Source organism: Chrysochloris asiatica, unplaced genomic scaffold (genome assembly GCF_000296735.1).
Source record: "Chrysochloris asiatica unplaced genomic scaffold, ChrAsi1.0 scaffold00040, whole genome shotgun sequence".
Taxonomy (NCBI): domain Eukaryota; kingdom Metazoa; phylum Chordata; class Mammalia; order Afrosoricida; family Chrysochloridae; genus Chrysochloris; species Chrysochloris asiatica.
In genome coordinates, this window is record NW_006408558.1 from 8690918 (window position 1) to 8718727 (window position 27810).

General features: G+C 39.2%; 2 protein-coding genes and 1 pseudogene across 2 annotated transcripts in view; 2 read left to right on the plus strand and 1 right to left on the minus strand.

The window, feature by feature from the left end:
• DEK (DEK oncogene) overlaps positions 1 to 8999 on the plus strand; it is a 34951-nt gene extending 25952 nt beyond the window's left edge. Inside the window, exons 8-9 of the mRNA XM_006861013.1 lie at positions 369 to 517; positions 8880 to 8999. Coding sequence (XP_006861075.1) covers positions 369 to 517; positions 8880 to 8999 — 269 coding nt within the window. The remainder of the gene's footprint in view (positions 1 to 368; positions 518 to 8879) is intronic.
• A 4490-nt stretch (positions 9000 to 13489) lies between these two features.
• The window catches only part of KDM1B (lysine (K)-specific demethylase 1B), a 64800-nt gene continuing 50479 nt past the window's right edge, over positions 13490 to 27810 (minus strand). Inside the window, exons 14-18 of the mRNA XM_006860792.1 lie at positions 27243 to 27359; positions 26448 to 26573; positions 24555 to 24677; positions 21604 to 21756; positions 13490 to 13573 (exon numbers count right to left, since the gene is read on the minus strand). Coding sequence (XP_006860854.1) covers positions 13490 to 13573; positions 21604 to 21756; positions 24555 to 24677; positions 26448 to 26573; positions 27243 to 27359 — 603 coding nt within the window. The remainder of the gene's footprint in view (positions 13574 to 21603; positions 21757 to 24554; positions 24678 to 26447; positions 26574 to 27242; positions 27360 to 27810) is intronic.
• LOC102817617 lies at positions 15918 to 16396 on the plus strand (annotated as a pseudogene).

The window sequence follows — 27810 nt, forward strand, 5'->3', positions numbered from 1 at the left end:
ACATAACATATATAGTACAGCATAGTGTTTAAATGTGTGGAAAATAGATCAGCTGTAAAGGTATGTTAGAAATGACAGTTGTCAGCTGATTTAAAGGTATATATAGTACAGCATAGTATTTAAATGTGTGGAAAATAGATCAGCTGTAAAGAACATTGCACGGGTGGGGAAGTAGTAGGTACATTTTTAACTTTAAATATGTTTTTAATTATTAAAGTTTCAGCATGTTTTCTAGATTATAAAGTAGTTTCTAATCTTTGAGAATCTGTTGAAAACTTACAGAATTCTTACCAATCTGTCTTACATATTAACTTTGCTACCTAGCAAAATCTTTTTTATCCCCATATAAAAAAATGTCTTGCTTTTAGAAAGTGAATCTGAGGATAGTTCTGATGATGAACCTTTAATTAAAAAATTGAAGAAACCGCCGACAGATGAAGAGCTAAAGGAAACAGTAAAGAAGTTATTGGCAAATGCTAACTTGGAGGAAGTCACAATGAAGCAGATCTGCAAAGAGGTAATGAACAAATGCTTTGGGGTTTTTTCTTATTTGGAACACACCAGCCATCCTTTCCTTGGATGCTTGATCCTGTGTGCATTCATCACTTGAGCAAATGTTTACTGCTCTCTGCTGCTTCCCGGGCAGTCTTGTGTTGTTGGGGGCACCACGATGTATAGCATAATGTCTGCTCTAGTGGGAAGTTTTTCAGAAGTAACAGAACGAAGACAGTATTTAAAAAGTAAAATGATACAATCCAAACCGTAGCGAGAACTTTCTTTTTCTGTTTTTAATGTTGGATCCTTAGATTGTGTTAGTCTCAAAAAGCAGTCTCACGGACCACCTTATTCTCAGTGGTAGCATGGTAAATGAAATATTCTAGATAGATTCTTAACTCAGACTTCCGTCAAGTTCCAGAACTTCTCATGAAATCAAATGTTGTATTCTTCAGTATGGTTCCATTGGGATCCCATGTTCCAGATCAGATTTAGGAGACTTTATTTATGTAAAATTAAATCAAAACTGGAAACACGCTAAGGTGAAATGTTTTATACTTTTCTGGGACACTGATAGCTTCCTGTTTATTCATCTGGCATTTGTTGAGCCTCTAGTGCATGTCAGGCACTGGGCTGGATGTTAGAGGTAGAGCCAGAGGAAACCGTTATGTGGTGTTAGGGGCTTTTGATCCAGTAGGATAGAAAGAGACTCACAGATACAGTATGTGAGGGCTGTGTTAAAAGATGCTATAGCACAACAACAAAAGGGCCTGCTTGGGACTGAGAGTGAAGGTTGGAGAAGTCTAGAGATACAACATCACCTGTTCCCTGCAGTCATGCAGTTGAGTGGCATCACACATTCACAGAAATACTGCTGGCAGAGAGTACTAATTGGTTTAATTTGGCTGAAGAGTAGGGATGGGAAGGAGTCTTCACAATAGTTAGGAGGTACTACTGAGAAGAGTTTTGCAGGCACAACATGTCTAGCTATGGAGTTTAGTTTTCTTCCTGAAACTAAAGAGGAATTGGGGTGGTTTTCGATAGGTTTCTGGAGATAATTGGCAGGGGGTAACAATCAGACATCAAGAGAGATGAATTAAAGGATCAGAGAATCAGGAAACACAGTTTATGTCATAATCTATGACATAAATTATACAGCTGACACAATCCAAGTTAGAAGTCCTGGTATGAGGCTGTAGGATAAGCACTGGACTGCTAACTGCAACATCAGTGATTCAAACCCATTAGCCACTCTTGAACAGACCTTGTGCCTCTCTCTCTTATCTCAATTGACCATTTCTTTTTGGTACAGTGACTCTGTATTCCTTTCCTCTTTTGATGCTCTCTGTATCATTCAACATTTTGCCCATATAATCCTTCAATATTGCAAATTGAGGCTTGGATTTTTCTTCATTTCCCTTAGCTTGAGAAATGCTAAATGTTTTCGTCCCTTTTGGTTTTCTAACTCCAGATATTTGCAAATTTCATTATACTATTTGACTTTTTCCTCTCAAGTTGCCCTTTGAAACGACCTATTCTTTTACTTCATTTCTTCCATTTATTTAGCATCTCTCTATGATGGGGAACAAGTTTCAGAGTTTCTTCTGACATCCATTTTTGTCTTTTTCTTCTTTTTTTGTCTTCTCAATGACCTTTTGGATTCCTGGAAGAGTGCTGTGGGTCAATTCACTGAACTGCAAAGTCAGTTTGAACCACAAGGTCGGTGGTTCAAGCTCACCAGCAGCTCCTTGGAAGCCCTACACAGGGTTGCTATAGGTTGGAACCGACTCAATGGTCCATAACAATAGTAACAAGAAGTAACATTTTGCTTTATTCCTGTATGATGTCCTTGATGTCATCCCACAAGTCTTCTGGCCTTTGGTCAGTAATATCTAATTCATCAAATCTGTTTTTGAGATGATCTCTAAATTCAGGTAGAATATGTTTAAGGTCATATTTGGCTAGTGGACTTGTTTTAATTTGCTTCAGCTCTAGCCCAAATATGCATGTGAGCAATTGATGGTCTGTTTCACAGTCTGCCCCTGTCCACCATGGGTGACCCTATTGGTAGTATTTAAAATACCAGTGGCATAGCTTCCAGACTCGCTGTAACACATAAGCCACCACAGTACGGCAAAGTGACAGACGAGTCGTGGTAGGAGGTTGTAGTCATCTATTTGTATTCTGTGTTTTGTTTTAGTAATGTTTGAGAGAATATGTATGCCATGTATTAGAGACCCTAAGTTTGTTCCTGTGTTTTCAGTAATGATTTCTATAGTTCTAGGGTTTACATTTAGGTCTGTAATCCAAGTTGAGTTTGTTTTTGTATTTAGTGTTAGATAATTTGTCTTGTTTCATTTTTCTATACGTGGATTTCCAGTTTTGCCAGCACCATTTGTTGAAGAGACTCTATCTCTTCCCCATTTAATATTATTTTGGCCCTTTGTCACAAATCACTTCACTGTATGTGGATGGATTTACTTCTGGGCTCTCCATTCTGTTCCATTGTTCTGTGTATCTTTCATTGTATGAATACCAGGCTATTTTGACCACTGTGGCTGTGTTGTAAATTTTGAGATCAGGAAGTGAGAGGCTGCCAAATTTGTTTTTCTTAAGCAGTGCTTACCTATCAGTAGTCTCTTTCCTTTGCATATAAAGTTCATGATCATTTTTTCCATCTTTTAAAGAATGATGTTGGGATCTGGATTGGTATTGTGTTACATCTATAGACTGCTTTGGGTAGTATTGACATTTTCAATGTTAAGTCTTTCTATCCACGAGTGTGGTTTATTCTTCCATTATTGTAAATCTCTCTTGGTTTCTTGAATGTTTTGTACTTTTCTTTGTTTCTAAGTATTAGATTTATTCACAATTTAGTTCATCTTTTGTTTAACTATTATAAATAGTACTGTTTTCCCAATTTTTCAGAGCTCTCATTATTAGTATAGAAGAATCCCAACTGATTTTTATTTATTGATCTTGTACCCTGCCACTATGTTGAATCAATGCATTTCAATAATTTTCATGCTGAATCTTTGGGATTTTCTGTGTTTAAGATCATATGATCTATAAGTAGAGAGAAGTATACTTCTCTATCAGTTTGGATGCCTTTAATTTCCCTTTCTTGTCTTACAGCTCCCCCTGAGACATCCAACACAGTATTGAATAGGAATGCTGATAAAGGGCATCCTTGTCTGGTTTCTGTTTGCAAAGGGAATGCTTTCAGTTTCTCCACATTGAGAATAATGTTGGCTGTTGGGTTTGTATATATGTTCGTAATTATATTGAGGAATTTCACTTCTATTCTACTATGCTGAGTGTTTTTATCAAGAATGGATGTTGATTTTGTCAAATGCCTTTTCTGCTTCAATTGATATAGTCATGTGGTTCTTTTTCTTTGTTTTATTTATGTGGTATATTATGTTGATTGTTTTCTAATATTGAGCCATTCTTGCATTCCTGGAATGAATCCCAATTGGTAGTAATGTATTCAATTTTTAATCTGTTGTTGAATTCTTTTGCCGAGGATTTTGTTTAGATTTTTTGCATTTGTGTTTATGAGGGATTATTTTGTTGTTTTCTCGAGTCTGTTCTAACTTATAGCAACCCTGTCTAGGGTTTCTGATGAGCAACTGGTGGGTTTGAACTGTGGACCTTGCAGTTCAAACCGACCTTGCGGTTCAGTGCAGTATTCTGCAGCACCACACCAGGATAATTTTCTTTTTCAAATGATGTCCTTTGCCTGGTTTTGATATGAGGGTTATGCTTGCTTCATAAAATGTATTTGGGAATTTTCTATCCATTTCTATGTTCTGGAAGAGTTTGAGTAAAACTGGTGTTATCTCCTCTCTGAATGTTTGGCAAAATTCATCGGTAAAACCATCTGAATATGACTTTCTTTGGTTCGGAGCTTTTAAATGTCAATTTCTTCTTTTGTTATAGGTCTGTTCAAATTTTCTACTTTGTGTTAGTTTAGGTAGGTCGTGTTTTTCTAAAAATATATCCATTTGTTTTAGATTTTCAAATTTATTGGAGCATAACTCATCATAGTATTCTGTTATTATATCGCCCATATTGTTTCTCATGCATGTCATTTGCATCTTCTCCCTCTTTTGTTAGATTTGTCAATTTCATTAATCCTTTCGAAGACATTTGTCCATTTCATTAATCCTTTCGATTTCTTTTTGTTGTTCTTTTGTTTTCTAATTTACTTATTTGTCCTCTAATCTTTATTATTTCTTTTCTTGTGACTGTAGGCTTACTTTACTGGTCTTTTTCTAATTGTTGGAGATGTGTTAATGTGTTAGTTTTGGTTCTTTCTCTTTAAATTTGTGCATTTATTGCTGTAAGTTGTCCTCTCAGCACTGCTTTTGCTGTGTCCCAAAGGTTTTGTCATGCTGGGTTTTCAGTCTCATTTATTGGATTCAAGAAATGTTTGTTTTTTTTTTTTTCATTTGTTCTCTTACCCATCGCCATGAAGCAGTGTATTATTCAGTTTCCATGTACTTGATTTTGTTTCCTTGATCTCCCTATTGGTGATCTTTAATTTTATAGAGTTTTGATCTTAGAAGTTATTTTGTAGTAGGTTCATGTTTTTACATTTATTGAGGCTTGGTTTTAGTCTATTAAACATATAATCTATTCTGGAGAACATTCTATGTACATTGGAATGCGTAAAGTGCTGTTGTTGGGTTGAGTGCTGTGTATAAATCTATGAGGTGGAGTTGATTGTGTTGTTTAGTTCCTGTGTCTTTGTTGAGTTTTTCATTTTCTGTTGTTTTTCAAAAATGGTGTATTACAGTCTCCTACTATGACATGGCACTGTAAGATAAGTGCAGGACCCAGAGTGTGGTTTGAACCACAAGGTAGCTGATTCAGACTCACCATCCAGTCCCTGGAAACCCTATATGGTGTGACTGAGTCGCAATCAACTCAACTGCACTTAACAACAACTTTTATTGTAGAGTTGTCTATTTTTTTCTTCAATTTTATTAGTGTTTGATTTATGTATTTGTTGTTGTTGTTGGAAACATCAATATTTATTATGGTTATGTCCTTTTATTCAGTTGATCCTTTAATCATCAAAGTGTCCTTTGTCTCTTCTCCAGGTTTTGGCCTTTACGTCTATATCATCAGAAACAAATAATGCCACTCCTGCTCACTTTTGATTGCCATTAGCTGTATATATATATATATATATATATATATTTTTTTTTTTTTTTTTTTAATCCATGTTTGTCTTCATGTGTAAGCCATGTCTCTTATAGAAAGCATATTGAAGGATCCTGTTTTCTTACCTGTTCTGCTGCTGTCTCTTAACTGGTACATTTAATCCATTGATGTTCTGCATAATTATTGATTGGTATGAATTGATTGCAGTTACTTTGCTTTGTGCATTTTTGTGGTGTTGCTGGCTTCTTTGTTCCTCGTGTGTTCCTGTGCTAAGTACATTTTTTTGTGCATTTTCTTGTCGAATTCTATACAGTTTTACTGTTTGCAAAATCTTCATGGATTTTCCTTTTCTTGATTTGATGTGAAAGTATATTAAGTTTCTTTGAGGTTACTGTTACTTCTTAATTTCTTCCTCAGAAAGTCACTTTTATCTTGAAATCTACTTGACTTCATTATCATTTGGAATTCTGTAACTACACTTTTCCCTCTTTCTGCTTTGTAGTTGTTACTATAAATTGTTATCTTTTATTCCCTATTTTCAGTCTTGTAGTTTTGTTTCACTCTGGATACTTCTTTGTCCAGATTGAATTCTGGGTGTTGTTGCCAAATATGTCAATCTCTATTTTTCTGCTTTTGTTGGTTCTTAGTCCAAAAGACTCCCTGTAATACTTTTCATAAAGTTGGCTTCGTTTTTACAAATTCCTTTAGTTTCTGTTTATCGGGAAATGTTCTCAATTCCCTGTCATATTTGAGAGACAGTTTGCTACATATGTGATTCTTGACAGTTTTTCTTTCAGAGTTTTGTGTATGTCTTATTACTTTCTTACCTGCATAGCCTCTGCTGAGAAATCCAAACTTAATCTTACTGGTTTTCCTTTGGAGGTAACATTTCATTTTTCCCAAGCTGCTTTCAGGATTCTTTCCTTGTCTTTGATTTTGGTATGTCTAGGTGAATTTCTTTTGTAGTGGATTCTGTATGTGGTATGTTCAGCTTCTTGAATGCTTATTGTCTCGTGTTTCATGATGTTAGGAAAGCTTTATCCCAGCAGCTCTCCGACTATATTTTCTGTGCTTCTGTCTCTTCCTATTCTGGAATTCCAACACCCGTAGGTTGGTTATTCCTCTTCATGTTTTCCAACATGTATCTTAGGCTTTCTTTCGAAATTTTCATTCTATTTTCTGATTGTTCTTAGAGCTTACTATAATTAAGAGATTTTCAAGCTCACTAATTCTGGCTTCCATTGGTTCAAATTGACCTTTTAATGTATTTTCCATTTCTGATATCTTATTAATCTTCTGAATTTCTTTTTGCAGGTTTTTATTGTCTCCAGTCCTTTATCTATTTTGTTTGATTGTTCCTGTAATGCTTTTCTGAATTCTTCCTTGTTTTCTTCAACCTGTTAGTTGTTTGTTGTTGTTAAGTGCCATTGAGTCAGTTACAACCCATAGTGACCCTGTGTGGGGTTTCAAAGAAGCAGCTGATAAGATTGAACTGCTGACCCTGCAGTTAAAATGTTTTTTCAGTCTGGTACATTAACCCACAGCGCTACACCAGGAGTCTGTCAGTTGTTTAGAGGTACCTAAATATCATTCTCCTCAATCATTTTTCAGGTAATTCCAGTGCCTTTTCTCCCCTCAAAACCATCATCTAGCTCTGCATCTTGGTTGTTTTGAGCTACTTTGTCTTGTTTCTTCATGTCAACAGAAGTTTTTTGCTGCTTTCAGTGTACTGTAGTGTTGTATTTGTGGATGAATGTATGTTAATGTATGTTGGTGTACTCTTAGGCACTAACCAAACACTTTTTTTTTTTTTTTTTTCTAACTGCAATAGAAAACTAAGACATTATTAAAGAATGTTTGCAGTTTTTTTTTTTTTTTTTTTTTGGTGGGTGTGATCAGGAGATGAGCTTGTACATAGCACTCTGTTTGCTGTTCGTGCAGTTCAGGTTGGATGTAGGTGATATTGGTTGTTGTTGCTGATTGGTGTATAGCAGCTGGTATTGACTCTGTTTGGCCCATTTCGTGGGGCTGTAGAGACTACAGCTGTGACTGGAGTGTATGGCCACAGTTCCAGTTTCCTTTGTCTCTGAAGCCGCTCGCAGATGCTCAGTATGGCTGTGTGAGACACACCTTACACATAAACAGGTTGGCTGTGGGCGACAACTCTGCAGTCATCACCTCCTCTCTTGTTGCGTCTGCTCAGCTCTTTCGCAGTAGGTGCTCAATCCACTTCTCTATCCTTTCACCTGAGGCTGACTTCTTGGCTTGTCGTCTGCACCTGCCTCATTCACTGTGCTGTGTCCCTGCTGCTGAGACTCCACACAGCCCTTCTGCCTAGGTCTCCATCTTGCCTTGGCACCTCCTTTGTTATTATTTCTGTGATCATATGTTCTTTAAAAAAAAAAAAAAAAACTTGTCTAGAAACAATCTTTAATTTCTACATGCTTCCCATTTTTTCCCCCACTTTAAGAACTTGGTCTTTGGAATTTAAACCATGCCAATAAGTGAGAAATGGGTACATGATGGACCTTCAAAAAAGGTTGTGGGAAAAATGGAATGAAAGGTAATGTACTTTTCCACAAACTTTTTGAGACCACCTTGTATTTACTCTCTGGCCCCTTCTCTCAGTGAGAGGGTAGAAATGAGGCAGCAGGGTACTTTATAATGGACTGAACACGCGGAAGGGCCAAGATTGGAAGTTCAATAGCAAATAGAATGGGACTTTGATAATTGATAAAAGTAGAGTAGAGGGAAGACATCTCAAGGACATTAAAAATAGAGGATTCCTAAAACCACTGGGATCTTAGTAATGTAGCTTTGGCAAGGGGCTTGAGGAATGGAGGCTGAAATGCATTAAAAGTTCAAATTAAGGAATCAAGTAGAATGTTGATTGATCTAGCAGAAGAAAGATACCTTGTCAATATAAAGAATTGAGTTCAGCTCATAGCTAAGACCTGTCTGGTTATTTTTCTCACCATGTTTTATTGTGAATTCATTCAAAACAAGACTAGCAGAGCACTGAAATGTTTGCTTGCTAGTTTATGTTCTGTTCTACAGTACCACAACTACTTATTTAAAATAGTGTTATATGGTACAGCCGAGTATTTTTAGTTGTGCTGATTTTTAGCATAAACTTTTATTTAATCCAAAGAGAAAGAATATTGCTGAGTTTTAAAGAATCTACTTTTGAGTTTGTTTTGTTTTCACTATAGGTATATGAAAATTATCCTACTTATGATTTAACTGAACGGAAGGATTTCATAAAAACAACTGTGAAAGAGGTAAGTGTTTCCATTTTATCCAAGTTTGGTGATTTTTGGACATATTGCTAAGCACTGACGAGTCAGTTTTGACTCAGAGCAACCCTGTACAGCATTTCTGAAGATTGGCTGGTGGGTTTAACTGCCAGCCTTGCAGTTAGAAGTCAAGTGCTTACCCTATAGCGCCACACCAGGACTCCATTTTGGACATTGTTGTTATTAAGTGCCGTTGAGTTGTTTCTGACTCATAGCGACACCCTGTAAATCTGGAGAGCTTAAACCACCAACCTTGCAGTTCAAATGGCTTTGCAGTCTGGCGCATTAAACTCACAGCACCACACACACACAAAATTGTATTAGACATTGCATATTTTTCAAGACGTCCTGGTGTGGTGCTCTAGGATAAGCACTGGATTGCTACCTTAACATTTTTCAAAGTGTTTATGTCGCTGTCACATTTGATCTTCAAATTCCTTTAGATGGGGACAGATAGTTCTTTTCGATCTTATTTTAAAGTTTAAAAAGTAGTCTCAACAGCTATTGAGAAAACCTGAACTTCAGGTAAGATGTGGGTGGGTTCAGTATCATTGGTAGCTTAGTTCTGAAAGGTAAGGGCAACCCAGCAGCTAGTTAGTGTGGATGCACAGGCCACAGTGGGAAACTGAACTCACAGTGGCCCATGGGACAAAGTCAAAGTGCCCCATAGCAATAGGGGTTTAGTAGGCTGTGGTCTCTACAAGAGCCGATCACCAGGCCTTTCTCACGGGGCTGCTGACTGCTTTCAAGGTCATCACCTTCAGTTAGTGGCTACGTGCTTAATGGTTGTTGTACTATGAAGCCTCCTTAGTAAAATACACGTTTACAAAATGGAATAGGGTTTTATGGTTTCTGTGTACTTATTTATTGTATGTCAGGTATGAGAAAAACCACCTTTCTCTTTCATTACAGCTGATTTCTTGAGACAGAAGTTAGAGACGTAATTTGACCCCATGGATCTGAAGATCTGATTATACCAGCAAAGAGAATGTATTTCCTTTTCTGAATCCTCGTGTTGGTAGAACTTACCGCTGACCTTTGATCTGGAGTGTTACGTAACTCTGAATTTTCCGTTTTAAATGGCATTTCTATGCAGTGTTTAGTTTAAAATCTTGCATGGCAGTAACTGTTCTTTGCTTTTATAGTTGTATTTTGTACATTTTGGATTTATGTAAGATCATAGATTCTTGAAGTGTTGTGGTTTTTAGTGTGCTTAATATTAGCTTGCTTTAGGACATGCTTTTAATCAAGTAGAACAAAAGCTATAATGTTGCCAGCACATACATGCAGAGTGTATTGCAGTATTTAGTAGATGAGGTATTGTGAATACACACATCTCTATCATTCTCTAAAAGCTCAATGGCAGTGTGTTCATCATTTTAAAAAAAAAAAAAAAAAACACATGCTACTATGGTCAGATGACATCTGACTTTTCCTGCATGTGTCCGTATGTCCAGTTGTCAGCATGACAGAAGTGACAGATATTATTTTTGTATTTTTAAACACAAATTTGTTGTATATAAAGTTTTTTAATTTCCTTTGTGCAGATCAATTTTTAAACTCATGTAGGTAGGTATCTTTACAATTATAAACTATGAAATGTCAGTGTTCAGCCAGATTGCAGTGACAGAGCAGCAAAAGTTGAAATTCAGTGAAGACAACACTGAGCCACATATCATTCTCCTTTCTGCCTTGAAATGTGTCTTCAATCTGTAGTTTGTGCTTACTCTACAAAAATCGAAACTGTCTGTAGATACATTTTATAATAAGCGCAGACTAACATCAACACAGCAAAATGTCAAAAACTGTGGGTGAGGGTGGGGTTGAGCATAAGCACACTACGCTTAATAGTGTAGGAACTGATTTTATAACTGCTTTGCCTGTAAAAACTGCAGATATTTACAGGAACCCTGGCTATCTTCATAAAGGATGAAAGTACCAGGTGTGATGCCAAAAGATAATGTTGTAGGCTGCAACGGATATGTATCTTGACAGTGTTTCTTAAGTGATATATAATAAACTTATTTTCAAATTAAGGAAATTGAATGTACTTGTGGAATGGAATCAGGGCTATTGGGTTTTTAATTCTGGCCAATCAGGATTGTAGTTGATCAACATGTGGACCACAGTCTTTTATATCGAAGGTCTTAATTTGTTATGTAAGCAAGCTATGAATTTTAAAGTAAAACACACTGATGAGAAAATTTGCTCCTTGATTTATCATTGGAATGTTTAAGATGTAAAAATGTTATATAGGTTGAATTTTAACACAGGTACTTTCACAGGTTTGACTTGTTTCTTGATAAAGACATTAAGAGAAAGGCATACTTAATGAATGGAATAAGTAAATGAAATCTAAGAATTGGCCTTTGATTTTTAAGTATTTGTTCCTATTTACCTTGTCAATAAAAATATTAAAGCAGTGATGTTCTTCTAGTCTCTTGTATTTGAGTATTTCTAGATGGTGTAATCTGTGTGATTTTAAGTAACCAGCCAGTGATAACAGCCACCTTTACTTTGACTAAATACACTTCAGGGACCATCGAAGTCATTCCACAAAGCTATATTATACATTTAAACTTGATATTGTTTGACTATTGTGAGTTAAAATGCCTGACCTAAACAATGGGGGGGGATCAGTGGGTATGTGTGAAAGAAGTTCTTGTGATATACTCATTTAGTGTTTCTATTATTACAGTACACAAAATACATTTGCAAAACAAGTCATTTTTATTAAGCTGTTTTATACAACCATATTCATGCTCTGAATTTAAAACATTAATTTTGTGTGCTCAATGCTAGTCAATTACAAAAGTCTTCAGGCAACACTGAAAAGCATTCAAAGTACCAAGGTTCCTTGAATAAAGTTGTCAGTATGTCACTTGAAACAGGAAGGAAATGAGGTTTTGGTTTTTTTTTTTAAATATACACTCACCGTACTTAGAGTAGGTTTTCCCTAGTTTGCCTGTAGTAGAGTACAGGTATTAAGTGCCCAGAGACAAAAGTAATAATTTACTGTGAACCATTTCAAACACACATCTTGGATTTATCACTTGACACATGCTATTCTCTGAAACATTTTAATAACACCTTAAAGCAGAATACTTTCCAATCAGTACCAATGAGTCTCACAAGTAATCTAAACACCATTGTTTTCCTTTGTGAACTTGGAAATTATATAATACTATCTGCTCACTTTTGTTTATATTTTGTGGGGTTTAGAAGGGGGCAACTAAACTCTTAAGCTCACTATACATTTTTCACATAAACTCTACTTAGAAGTTGACTCAATTTTTTAAATACCTAATACTTTGACAAAGTGGCTTTAAAATTACTTTTTAGTCCCTTTTTAAAGCAGACCAATATAATTGAGTGAATTACTGATAATTCTTATTCAACAAAAGCACTTAAATTATCCATATATTCTAACCTGTAAACTGACATTTGTTTCAGGTTTCTTGTCAACATATGCATCTTGAAGACCCTGAAACTGTTTTCAATGACACATTAGACAGTTTTGTCTTAAGTGAAAAAAGGAAAGTGAATGTTTGCCAAGTTCTCAGGCTCTTAAGATATGGCTTATAAAATGTAACATTTACCAGGATATATTACAAATTTCTGCAGTTTTCCCATGGGCCTGCCGATGGAATACTGTAAACATAACTGCAAAAAATATTCCTATAAATTGAATCTGTTTTAAAAAGTTGGGAAAGGCTTTTGTTAAATTGACAAGATCTTTTTTACTAGTGGTTGCCAAAGTCAAGGGTACTGAAAGTGCCACTCACCCAAAACGTGGCTTTATGAAAAGTAGCCATAGTGCATGTCTTTATATGAAGATCGTACATCTACCCCTTTCTCAATGATTCAATTCCTAGTCTGTTGAAGGGATTGAACATGTTTTGCCAAATCTAAATTTATCACAAGATTCTGGAATTTAAATTCCTCTTAAATGCTCAGTGGGAATAAATATGTACATATAAAATAGTCTACAAGCTTCATTTTACCTTTTGTACGGAAGTAATTTGTATCAAAAAAAGATCTCTAAATTTTAAGCAAAAACTCAATATTGGAGTTATATAAAAATCTTAAGGCTCATTGGTAAAGTTACTGATGCATTGTCAGAGAAGAAAAACATGGCTTTATCTGGTTTCTGAATGATTCTGGTTTGGTTTCTCAACGTGTGAAAAGTGATCAGCCAAACAAAGTGTTAAATCTAAAAAGAATCTAACCATGGAAGGATCACACCTGAGTTCTTAATTTGTCTGCTTTATCTTCTGAAATCCAAAAGATTTTTCACCACTAGTCGGACCTGTGAAGTGTAAAATGTAGTAAGTGCTATACGGGTTCTTGGGGCTAGTGCCTGCTCTGACTTGAAATGGAAATCCACTGTATCACCTTAAAACATTTCAATTTTGATATCCAGAAGGTTTCTGTTTTGACTTCCTTTCCCTTCTCAAATGTGTAAAATGTGTTTCAAACGTTCCTAGTTGGGGGACAGAAAGAGGCTGAATCCAGACACATCTGAATCAAAATGCTGCAATCTTGCTTGCTTCTCGGACGCCACTGAGATACGCTCCTGTAACAGTCTGTGGAAAATGTCTATTTGTTGCCTGTTTTAAAAAAAAAAAAAAAAAGCATTTTTGGAGATCATGTAAAAAGAATTCCAACTATAAATTTACACTTTCCCCCATCCTCCTAAAATAAAAGTTGGTGCCTATGCCTGACACCCCTTTAATTCACTCATCATGGAGTCCTGGTGTAGTGCTGTAGGATAAGCGCTGGTCTGCTAATCACAAAGTCAGTAATTCAAAACCACCAACTGTTCCTCAGAAACCCTATACAGGGTCGCTATGAGTCAGAACGGAATCCATGGCACTCAGCAACAATTCACCCAAGATGGAGTCCCTGGCTGGTGCAAATAGTTAATGCAAGCAGCTGCTAACAGCAAAAGGTTGATTTGAGTCCACTCCGGAAGTCTGGTGATCTCCTTATGGAAAAACAACCACTGAGAACACCATGCAGCATGCAGAACCTCACACATGGGATCACCCTGAATTAGGAGTCAACTCAGTATCGACTGTTTTGTTACCTTTTTCACTAATTTCTTCATAACCAACCCTCATAGCACTTGAATTTTTCTGGTTATTTCACCATGCTTTGCCAAACGCACCCATCACTCCTATGGAGTCTTGTGAGGCCTGCACTGAAATATGACGTATCTACGTCTTGTTGTACTTGTCAAGTTAGAACCAACGATTGTGGCTCAGTTCCACTAACGAGAAACAAGCATCAAGAAGTGAATCACGATTTATCCACGGATGAAGTTTTATTAGATGGGTAGAGCTTAAAAAAAGTTACTGAAAAAGGGTAGACCATAGACCTGAAGTTCAACATACAGGTGGAGCCTATTGGCTTGGAGGGAAGGACCCAGATGTGGCTATGGGGAAGGGTTGCTGGGGTAGAGTCAGAACAGAAACTGAGAAGTGTCCCAGATGAAGTGAACAGCTTGCATGAAACTGGTGGCTAGGGTGAAAAGGAAACACCTAGGTGGTAAAGACTTTGATAAAGGGGAATAACATGTCAGTAGTACCATCACTAATGGGATGGAGAAAGCAGTTTTCACAGGAGGGTAATAATTGTACAAAAGTGGTAGAAGAAAGCAAATAAAGGTTGTGACCCCAAGGCACCTTAGCCTAAAGTGGTCACTACTTGGATGCAGACAATTCTTGCCTGGCATGCATTCACTACACCCTGCTCCTACATAGCTCCTGTTGCTGTGGCCCGTTGAGTCGGTTCTAACTCAGCGAGCCTGTACACAGCTTCCAAGAACAGCTAATGGGCTTGAAATGCCGACCTTCTGGTCAGCAGTCCAGTGTTAATCCTACAGCACCACACCAGGGCTCATAGGAGGCGTGTAATCCCAAACTATGTTGCATTTGTTAGCTGCCATTGAGTTGACCACCAACACTCAGTGACCCATCCACAATAGAACAAAATGCTGCCGGTTTTGCACCATTCCCAGGATGGGTTGTGAACTGGACCACTAACTCTTAAGGCTTTCCTTGGGTGGTTTTCCCAATGCAGCTCTCCAAGTCTTTCTTCCTAATCAGTCTTCATCTGGAAGCTCTAAACCCTGTTCTGCATGATGACAGAATACAAGCTTCCCCTGGCAGATGCATGTGGCTGTGCATGAGGTACACTGGCCAAGACAACTCTGAGATCTCCCACATGAATGTGAGAATTCCACCCTGAACCACCAGTGTCCACCTGCCTGAGCTATAAAATGCAAAGTACGGAAGTATGTGCAAGAGTGGTAACTTGATTAGATTTTACTTTCCTCCACTCTACCAAGTGCTTGTGGGGGTGGAAGGGTGCACATAGGATGGTAACAGCAAAGAGCAAGCCTGTTAACTGTGGCTGTTAAGTTGATTCAGACTCAGTGACCTGATGCAACAGGAGAACTGCTCCATGTGGTTCTCAAGGTTGTAAAACTTCACAGAAGCAGACTGCCATACCTTTCTCCTGAGCAAGGACTGGTGGGATAAGTCACGTTACTTTGAGAGGACTGCAATCACGGAGTTGAAATGAAGTGTATGATGGAATTGAAATACAGTGTATGATTTGACAAAGGCAGCAGTTTGGTCTGGTGTGAAAACACTTCTGGCTTAAAGATTAGAAAGATGCTTCTCTCTCACCAGTCTCCACTCCCACCCACTGCAACCAAGCCACTGGACAAGAGACTTGAGGAAGAAGTTGGGAATGAAGACCCCAACAAAATAGGGATGTAAGCCTTCATAATGGGCAGGAAGGCATCCCAAAAGCCAGATTTGGGGATCCTCCAATGAAAAAGGGGAACCCACCACCTGACAAGCTTGCCAGTTTTAACTGGCTTTTAAAAAATGCCTCACACTTCGCCTTTTGGCCAGAACTGCCGTTTTGCAGTAATCTGCCAAGATGACAAACACAAAGGGTAAGAGGTGGGGCACACGCTCTCTGTTCTCCAGGCCTTTCATAAAACATGGGTAGTTCCATTGGCCACATATATGCGAATCTACAAGAAAGGCGATATTGTGGACATCTAGGGAATGGGGACAGTTCAAACAGGATGCCCCACATGTTAACATGGCATTGACAGAAGAGAATACAATGTGACCCAGTATGCTGCTGGCACAACTGTGAACAAACAAGGACAAGATTCTTCTCAATATAATTAATGTGCATAATGAGCCCTATTGAGCACTCTAAGAGCCGAGATAGCTCCCTGAAGTGACTGAAGGAAAACGATCAGAAAAAGGAGGAAGCCAAAGAGAAAGGGAACTGGGTTAACTAAACACCAGCCTGCTCCCCCGAAACAGGCACACTTCGTAAGAACCAATGGACGGGACTGTGAACTGCTAGAGCTTGTTCCCTATGGATTCATGGGAATGAAATAAAGATGTCTGAGAGGTACAAAAAAAAAAAAAAAAATCAGTTTCACTTTAATCTGAAAGTCAGGGATTGGACATATGGACATTTATGGGAGAGACAAAACAAACTCAAAGGAAATGACCTAGCGAGGAAGCAGAAAGCAGGTTCAGCACGGGTGAATCAAAGCAATACTGCAACAGTATTTTTACAATGAGGGTGTTAAAGCACTCACCTCTCACTACAAGGTTGTTGGTTCAAACCCACCAGCTGCTCTGAGAGAAAGGTGAGTTGAAATCAACTTGCTGGTAGTGGGTTAACTGTCTTACTGTTTGTTATGACCACCCTACAACACTTGGAATGGGAAAAACTGCTGGTCAGAGCCCAGCTAGAAACATAATCCTCCTCTTAGGAAATAAGGGCAGCAGTCATGTTGCACCAAATCCCTTACCCAGCTGAGGTGGAAACAGCAGTGCCTGGCTGGAAGACAGTGACAGACAGCACTTTGAGTGTGGGTTGCTCTCCACAGTGCTGGAAATAACCCAGTGGAATTGGGCTCCTGAAGGGCCTCACAGTGCCTCTTCCTAGCATCCCATTCAGGGCTTTACCCATAATTTCTCCTGTTCCAGTAAGTGTTCCAGATCATCCAAATTGTAAACATTTGGGTCTGTTCCAGTTTTGCTTCAGTGGTCCTCACTGAACCAGTTTGAACTAATGTGAAGCCCTGACAAGAACAAAATATAGAAACCTTAATCTTAGTTTAAGGAGCTCTGGTAGCATAGTGGTTATGAATAGGGCTGCTAATCTCACGGTCAGCAGTTTCAAAACTACTGGCTATTCCACGGAAGAAAGAGGTATGACGGATTTTTCACTTTTCTTTCCTCCTCTCCCGTCACACCCTCTCTGCCCAGACAGGACACCTTCAGGCGGGTGGGAGCACACCCCAAAAGGGTCCAGCAGTTGTGCCCACAGATTTCCCACAGCACTGGGAGGAAATCCCTGGGATCCCCAGCAGCCCCACAATGTAATCCTTGGCTACTTCTTATGACGTCTGACTCTGGGACTCAGCCTTAAAGTTGACCTGAGTGGAACCCTTTATTCCTGCCTTATCTAATAAGAGAAAGTTGTTGTTAAGTGCCGTTGAATCGATTCCGACCCATAGCGACCCTGTATAGGGTTTCCACGGAGCAGCTGGTAAGCTTGAACCACTGACATTACAATTCAAAGTTTTACAGTCTGGCGCATTAACCCACAGCGGTACACCATGACACCTAATAAGAGACAGGAGGTCTGGCCATACAGCCAGACTGTATCTACACTCTGTAAAACACCAACATAGAAGGCAAGGGTCAACACCATCTACTATATACAAGGATGCAGCTATTTTGAGAATTACGCTGTGCATATGCAGATACCTAACTGACCTTCAGAGATAAAAATAGTGGACAATCTTTCTTCCATTCATTTCTCAGTATCTATCTGCACACTTCCACGGTGGAGACGAAATGAGGGGCCTGAGCAAGTACATCCCCACCCACCCGCTGGAAGTTTCTACTGCGCATGCACACTGATCTGTGCAGGAAAGGTGACTTGACAGTTGGTTACAATTTTTTGTTTTTGAATGGTGGTTTCTGTCTCTGCTTTTATATTGTTTCTGTTTTTCGTCCTTTTGGTCTCACTTTTTTCCTGCGAGTAGGAGCTTTCTCTCCCTGTGTTACCAGAGACAGCAATCTTGGCCATACAGCCAAACTACACGCATACCTCATAAATTCCCACCATCTAGACAGGAGCCAATACCATCTGCTGGGCATTACACAGAGAGCCACCATTTGGTAAGATAGCTTGCAGCTGAATAATAAGAGACGTGAAAGGGAAGCCTATCTCCAGATCACATCCACCAGGAGACACTCAGTAAGCTTAACCACACAACATACATTCATTTAATCACTGAAAATGCATCTAACTATTGAAAATGCCCAAGAAAAAAACAACAAAATATCTCAGCACATGTCCAAAAACATAAAAGAGTAACTGAGACAAATAAGCTAGAGGCAGACCTAGACTTCCCATTAGAAGAAGAGCAGGCTTTGGATCTGCCTGAGAAGGAATTCAGAAGACTGATATGGAGACAAATCCAAATGCTCCACAAATGGGTGGAGGAAAATAAGGAAGAAGTCAGGAAAGTGCTACAGGAACAATCAAACAAGATAGGTATAGCATTAGAAACAATTCAAAACCTACAAAAAGAGGTCCAGATGATTAATAATAAAATCTCAGAAATGGACAATACACTGAAAGGGCAAAGGAGTAGAACTGAAGAGATGGACGTCAGAACCAGCAAGATGGAAGACAAATCTCTCAATACTGCTAAGACAGAAGAGCAAGCAGAAAAATGGATTAAAAAAATCTGAAGAAAGCACTGAGATTTATGTTGGATAACATGAAGAGGAGTAACTTAAGAATTTATTGACATTCCGGAACAGGAAGAATCACAGAAGTCCACAGAGGAGATAGTTGAGGACCTTCTAGAAGAAAATTTCCCTAAAATCTTGAAGGATGAGAAGATAAAGCATTCAAGAAGCTGAATGAACCCCAGGAAGGACAAACCTCCCAAAAAAATCACCAAGACTTACAATAATCAAGCTCTCCAAAATCAAAGACAAGGAGAGAATCCTAAAAGCAGCCAGGGAAAAAGAGAAGTGTTACTTACAAAGGTGAGCAAATCAGATTAAGCTCTGACTTCTCAGCAGAAACCATGCAGGCAAGAAGGCAATGGGGAGACATATATAAAACCCTAAAAGAAAAAAAACTGCCAACCAAGAATTGTCTACCCAGCAAAACTGTCAATCAAATACAATGGGGCAATCCAAACACTCCAGTATAAACAAATGCCAAGAGATTTTGTCAAAGCCAATACAACGCTTCCAAACATCCTAAAGGGAGGTCTCTGGAATGAAAACCAGTAAGAACAAATAACTACGAGAGATTGACAGACGTGGCAACACCACCTGGAACGCAGTTGACAGACAAGAGTTCAGAACAGAACAAAATTACAACAATGAATTCAGAGGACCTGAGAGGCCAAAGATCAAAATATTAACAGTGTCAAAGAAGCGGAAAATATAGGAACAGAGATTCAGGTGGTGAGGAGGTCAGGGAGATTGCTGGATACAATAGACAGTAATAAATGGAGGAAAAAGTTAATAGACTATAGGGTAACCACAAAGAAAGTTAATACTTCATAACTTACCATGAAAATGAAGATCCAGCAGAAAAAGGAAACATTAAAAAACATACAAGAAACAGCACAAAAAACATGAAGTCAGCACAAGAAGGCATGCAGAACAAAGGAACAAACAGCATTACAGAAAAATTAACATAATGATAGCAATTAATTCATTGTTATTGTTGTGAAGTTCCATCGAGTCAATTCCAACCCATAACGACCCTGTATAGGGTTTCCAGGGAGCAGCTGGTGAGCTTGAACTGCCAACCCTGCAATTCAAACGGCTTTGCAGCCTAGCGTATTAACCCACAGTGCTACACCAGGACTCATTAATTCATACCTACCAATAATTAAACACTGAATGTCAATGGATTAAATGCATCAGTGAAGAGACAGAGAGTGGCAGAATGGATAAGAAAACAAGACCCTTCAATATGCTGCCTGCAAGCGACACACTTTACACATAAAGATAAAAAGAGACTAAAAGTTAAAGGATGGAAAAAAATATACCAAGATAACTGCAATAAAAAACAAACAGGAGTGGCAATACTAATCTCTGATAAAATAAACATTAAGGCAAAAACCAGCATAAGAGTTAAAGAAGGACACTATCTCATGACTAAAGGGTCAATAGAGCAAGATGACATAACCATAATAAATATCTATGCTCCCAATGGAAGAGTACCAATATATATAAAGCAAACCCTACTAGAACTGAAGAAAGAAACTGGCAAATCTGTAATTATAATGGGGGATTTTAATACGCCACTTTCAAAAAGGGATAAAACAACCAGAAACTCGACAAAGATACAGAGGAACTAAACAGCACAATCAACCAACTTGACCTCAAAGATGTGTACAGAGCATTCAACACAACAGCACAATACACATGCTTTCCCAGTGCACAAGGAACATTCTCCAGAACAGACCACGTGTTAGGTCACAAAGCAAGCCCCCATAAGTTTATAAACATCAAAATACTACAAAGCATCTTTTCAGACCACAATGCCACAGAACTAGAAATCAACAATAAGACCAAGAAAATAAAGTTGAATGCATGGAAACTGTATAACCCTGCTGAAAAGTGACTGGGAAGTAGAAGAAATTAAACGTGAACTCACAAAGTTCCTAGAAATGAAAATGGAAACACCACATACCAGAATCTTTGGGACATGGTGAAAGCGGTGCTGAGAAGACAATTTATTGCAATAAATGCACACATCCAAAAAGAAGAAACAAAACTAACACATTAACACAGCATCTCCAACAATTAGAAACAGACCAACAGAGGGAACCTACAGGCACCAAAAGAAAAGAAATAATAAAAGATTAGGGCAGAAATAAATGAGATAGAAAACAGAAAGCAATATGGTGGTTCCTCAGAAGGTTGGAAACAGAAGTACCTTATGACCCCAGCAATTCCTCTACTTGGTATTTTCCATAAGAAATATGAGCCATAACATGAGTAGATCTATGCACACCAATGTTCCTAGCAGCACTATTTACAATAACAAAAAGATGGAGACAACCTACGTGCCCATCAACAGAAGAATGGATAAACAAACTATGGTACATACACACAATGGAATATTATGCTACCTTGAAGAGTAACAAGGAAGCTACAAAGCCACTGCAAACATGGATGAACCCTGAGGACATTATGCTGAGTGAAATTAAGTCACAAAATGAGAAATATTGCATAGGACCATATTATAAAAGCTTAAGAAAAAGTACCCACACTAAAAGGGAACAACAACAACAAAAATTCCTTGTTGGTCACCAGGGTGTCGGGATTGGGGTGAGGGGTGGGAGGGGAAGGTGGAGCACAGGGTAGGGAATAGACACAGGATAGTTTGGGTGCTGGGTGCTGGGGGCAATACACAAGATGGAAGGGAATAGAAGAACAAAGCAGAAGAGAGAGAACATTTAGGCAGGTTTGCATGGGCTAATGTCATCAAGAATTTTAAACATAACATTTTAAAATGGTGGGTTTGGAATCAAGACACATACCTCGCCAGCAAAAAAGATGGTCCCTTGTATCTCTTCTGCGATGATGTCGTAGGCTTCACCACTGCCACCCGTCTTCACAAAGCTGTATGCCATCTGGATCCACGGGTCTGCGCTCCACCGGGTCACAAAATACTTCGTGGGATCTGGGACTTCCTATGGCAGAGAGAAAAGAATCCTAAGACAGGCTCCACAGAGGACTTACAAATCATGCCACCCAATGATTAACATCAATCTCTCTCTCCCTTCCGAAAATGGAGCTGAGTCGTGTAGCAGATGAAAACAGAAATTCTCAGCACATTCCTCCAACATCTTTTCAATTCTCCCCAGGCCTCATATCTGTAGTGAATTCTCTACCCTCCACCCACACACACTCTTATTCTCAGTTTACTCAGAGTCCATGCAGGTGCCAGCAGTTAATGTTTGGCTGCTATAACTGAAAGGTTGGAGACTCAAATCCACCCAGAGGCTCCTTGGAAGAAAGGCTTGGTGACCAAAACTCAGCCACTGAAAACCCTGTGGAGTGCAGTTCTACTCCGATACACTTGAGGTCACCGTGCCTAAGAGATCGACTGGGCAGTACTGGACTTCTGGCTTACACTTTATCCTTCACCCAGAGACCCCTTCCCTCAGCCACCAAGGCCCACCACACCAGGGGCTAAGAACCTTAGACTTGCAAGTCAAAAATCCTCAACTGGATTCTCCATACAACAGCTATACAGGGATACATTTCAAACTCACTAACTTTAAAATAATTTTCTGTAGTCTGGACTTTGACAAGCGCCACCAAGAATAACATTTTTCATGGCAGCTGTGTGCAAAGTTCCAAACCACTAACTGAAAAACAAACTTTTTGACAAAAATCCCAAAGGACAAACTACAGTGAGTCACTGGTTAGACCATGTCACATGTAATGATGCTGAGACCTTACATGCTGCCTCTGATACATGGCTGTGAAGCGACTGCACGTATGCTACTTCTGCTCCACACGGCACGGGCACTACATGTGCTTCCAAACTGTGAGACATAGTCATCTGGTAAAGAAACAGTGCATCATGCTCCATGGAGGAAAAGACAAGAGCTAGCACCTACACTATGTGGGGTACAAGAAAGTTCTGGGTGGAATCCCTTTTAAAGTTGTGGTCTAGCAGTTCAACTCCTGGGTATATACCCCAGAGACCTGAAAGCAGAGACACACAAAGCCATTCACCAAGGATCACTGTTGACAATACCCAAAAGGTGGGGCAATGCCAATGCTCACCAACAGATAAGTGGAGTGACAAAACACATACACAGTAGAATGTTTCTCAGCCAAAAAGAAAAGACATACTGATCCATGTTATGACATGTATGAGCCTTGAAATGTGCTGAGTGACATCTGTTGTTGTAAAGAGCTGTTGAGTCCATTCCAACTTATAGCAATCCTATACAGGGTTTCCGAGGAGCAGCTGGTGGATTTGAACTGCCAACCTTGTGGTTCATAGTCCAGTGCTGATCCCACAGCGCCACACCAGGAATCTGAGTGACATTAGCAGGATATGAAAGGGTACATATTGTATGATCCTACTTATATGAAACAGACAAATTTATAAGGACCAAAGCTTTATTATTCAAATCGAAGGCACCTAACAACAACAAAGCTTATTATTGTTGTTGTTGTCAGGTGACATCGAGTCAGAACCGACTCATAGCGACCCCATGCACAGCAGAACAAAACAATGTCCGATCCTGGGCCAACCTCACTACCGCCGCCACACTTGACGCCATCAATGATGCCACCTGGCTGATCCATCTCGTTGGGGGTCTTCCTCTTTTTCTCTGACCCTCCACCTTAACCAGCATGACATCCTTCTCCAGCAACTGTTCTCTTCGGACAATGTGTCCAAAGTATGAGAGACGAAGCCTAACCATCTTGGCCTCCAAGGAGCACTCTGGCTGCACTTCTTCCAAAACAGATTATTATTATTATTATTAATATTGGTTACTAATTAACGAGAGGGAGAAATGGGTCTTTGTGTAATGTGATGAAAAATTTGGAAATAGTGATGCACAATATGGTTGAGTGTGACTGAAGCCAATGAATTGTATACATAAGGAAGGCTGAAATGATGTGTTTAGTCATAGACACACAGACACACACACACATATATATACGGAGACCTGGTGTGGCACTGTACTGCTAACCACATAAGGTTGGTGGTTCAAGCCCACCAAATGCTTGTTGGAAACCCTATTGTGAGTCATAACCGATTCCACAGCAGTTCACAACATACTGGCTTCCTTTTTTTAAATGGTGGTAAATAAAATAGTAACAAAACATTTGCCATTTCAACATCTCCATGACTGTCGGACACGACTGCATGGCATGACAATTACACGCATCATACTCCTCAACCACCACCCCTAATTACCCCTCATTTTTCTAACACTTGTTGTGTATCTGTATTTCTTAACACAATTAATGAGAAAGAAAGCTATCGTCAGAGCTTTCTAGAGCTCAGAAAAAATCTTTAAAATGCTGAGCCTTTCACATCCTTAGGAAACAGAGTGCATGAAGTGAGAAGCAGCAGAGGAAGTCAATGGTGTGAAGGGAGGTCAGGAGCACGCAGTTGTCAAGTGAGATATTGTTAAGACTCAGTCACTGCTACTGCTGAGTCTACCAAGACTCATGGTGACCTCACGTTCCAGAGCAGAAAAGCAGAACTGTGCTCCACGTGGTTTTCAATGGTTGATTTTGGGGAAGCAGATTGACAGCCTTTCTGCTAAGGCACCACTGGGTGGACGTGTACCTTCACCTGCCTGGTTATCCGGCAGGGACTCCAGAAGTGAAGGAATAACGTGACACATTGCCTTGATTCCTTTTATCTTCAATCATGCTGGTTTCCCTTCTGTGATGGTCACATCACATCACGTTACCTTTACACACGTGTGCCCAATGTTCACCCCCGCCTGACCTGCTCCTTGAACAGCTCCCGGAGGGTAGACATGCACTGCTGTACGATCTGCTTGTCCTCCAGGCTTTTCACAGACGCTACCGCCTCGCCAGCGATCACCGACATCAGCACGCTCTGCGTCTTCTAAAGACATGGAAGGGGGACCTTACTCTTGCTGCTTTCAAAACACAGCAGAGAACTCATTGTCAAGTTAAATTTCACTGCTTTCTACTGTCCTTGATCCTCTCTTCTCTCCCCAGAACATTTTCCTTACACTCACTCATGAATCATCTATGTGTTTCCTTGTTCCGTTCTGACAAAACTCAACAAGTATTGTGAATATCCAAGGAAGGGTTCCCCCCTCAGCTTTTCACTTATGGGCATTTGCTTTAGAAGAAGTAGAAAGAGGCAGGAAGGACAGACAAAGTGAGAGAAAAACAATGACTCAAAACTAAAGACCATTCTGACCAATAGGTGGGATCCTGAGAAAACGGGACAAGAATGTGGACCAGAACTCCAATTCTTAAAACACCAGACTTACTGGACCAGTTAAAACTGAGGGTTACTTCCCTGAGATACTTCATAAACCTTGAACTGAAACTACCTCGAGGGCACCTTTTCACTAAATGACAGGTTGGCTCACAAAATAAAGAATACTGCCAGTGAATATTGCACACCTTTAAGAAAATCATCTATAAGAGAACAAATGATCAACAGTTACTCTAAAGCAAAGATGGAAGGAAAAAGCGCCATGGAAACACCAGATTATCAAAAGCAAAACACCTAGAAAGGAATGGGAATAATGAACACATTGTAAAACACATTTAGCCATTATCTCTGGACAATTTCTGAAGTGACTGTTAAGTGGGGACCTAACTTCCTGTGTCAACTTTCACCAAAAATATTATTAAATCATTATTTAAAAAACAAAAAACAAATCAGAATTAAAAAATATATACGTATATTTTTTTACTTAAACACCAAAGAAATTCTGCCTTTGCTTTTCCACATGGAAACTTGTGGGACAAAGTTTCCTGGAAATGAGAGACAGAAGGAAATAGTAAATCTGATGGGATTCATCTACACGGAATCAACACTACCAGCAGCCAAGTTACAAACAGCTTTCTGAGTCTTGAATATGGCTTTCCTCTACCCTCCTCCACCTCTCACTTCTATAGACACACAGCCCTCCCTCAACTAGACCCTATTTCTTCAACCCATAGCTCGCTGGAGGCCCTTCAGAGAGTGTATTTCATGTACCATTCATTTATTAATGCTGCTGCTAAATCGTCCCCTATCAGTCTGAAATAAGTTTCCACAATATCTAGTTCATTTCCAAAGGAGCAACATTAGTGCTTCAGGAATCTATGAAACAACTGGTGGAGCCCTTGAGACTACAGTCCTTAGTCACCGCTCACGTCTGGAAATGAACTCACCTCCATGGCTCAATTTTCAGCCACACTATAAACAATTCAATAAGGTGGGCAACACCTCTAGCAAGGCACACACACCTTAGAATAATCAACTGTATGAGATCAAAAGGGTAGCAATTATTGAAGGGTTAGGAAAGGAGGAGAAACACAGGGAGGAAGTGGGATAAATGATAATCCATTGTTAAGACTGAAATCAGTAACATGAAACGAAATCTGTAAGAATTACTGAATGAAAAGCTGAACTGCTCTATAACCCTTCACCCAATTCACAATAAAAAGTTTATGTATTATACACACAATATAAACTATTAGGTTCCTGCTCCTATAGGGAAAGTCTTCCTCTTCAAACACCTCCCAGAAAACAAATATAGATGAGAGTTTCCATCATATTCACTAGTTCTTAAGCCTGACACATAATTCCAAAACCAAATTCCACAGTGTTAACAATGTCATTCAAACCACACTGTAACAACGATCTTACCTGGGGATCCATGTCATAGAACACAGCAAAAAGCCCTCGTTTGCTGGCACTAGGAGGAACATGACCAAAAAAGTCAGCCCCTTGAACTTTATTGTCCCAAAATCTGTAAGGAAATTGCAAGGCAATCTGGAAAGGGAGAAGAGAAAGACGGGTAAGTGTTTCTTAGATCAAAAGCACAGGCAATTTCTAAACAGCAAGCTAGAGCGCTCTACTCAAAATCCAATCAACCATATTCAAAAGAAGAACCCAAAATAATGCCTTTCTATTCTCACCTCTGTTGTTTGTGAGTCTCACACTCCCATGGATAAAGTAGGACCCAACTACGACTTATATTAACTAATGAAGACATAAGCATGCCCGAGACATCTTTTTGTAAAATAAAATTCCTACTACTTATAAGCTTGTCCTATCTGGTGCAGCACTAGCAGATTCTGTTAAAGGTGATGGCAAAGGCACAGGAAGTAAAACACCGTCCTCATGGTGGCCAACGTGTGCAGGCATAGAAAGCAAAAAAACAGAAGAAGAACTTATACCAAATCCAAATTTTAAATAGTAAGATTCGCTCTCTTAGAGCGAAAACTCACAGACCTCAGTCAGCTCTCCTTTTATTCTGAAAATAAAAATAAAAGAAAAATAACTATTCTTCATGAACAGTTACTCCAATGAAAAGGAAATCTTTGAGCTTTATTTGGACTCATAAATTACCCACTACTTCCAACCACAAGAAGTTAAAGAAGCTCTCATTATCTGACATTAATCTCTCTTTAATTTGGAGACCAAAGACACTGAAGTTACCTTTTCGATGATTCCTGCACCTAAACTGTTGATGGCCTTCATCTTCTTTTCCGACAATGGTGGATTAAACTGGATGGCACCTTTCTGGAGTAAGGCTAGTGGTACCGTGACTAATACCTGTGAGGAATGATTCATAGTTCACACAGACTGCAACTCAAGTCAACCCTTCAATTAGACAGTGGTTTATTTTCAGGAAAATCTCAAAAGCTAAATAACATTCTCCTCCCTCATCAGACTCAGTAACCAATGTTGTTTAATTTGCTGTGTAGAGTTTTCAGGTTATTCATGGGGCAAATGCACCTGATTGGGCAAAGGCTACACCTACATGGATGAAGCAGGGCTTTAAAATCATCTGTATGATGAAGTGGCGAGCTAAGGCCTACAATGTTCAATAGACTTCTGTGAACCCGGGTGAAGACCTGGTTGGCCAGCAGTGTGGCAAGACATGGGGACTCTTGGGCCCCGAGTCAGTGACATAGCCACAGAGGACTAGAGTGGAGAGTAAAGCGTCCAGCCAATAAGAAGAGAGGGCATATGCATAAGAACACCCACACTTGCAGATAATACC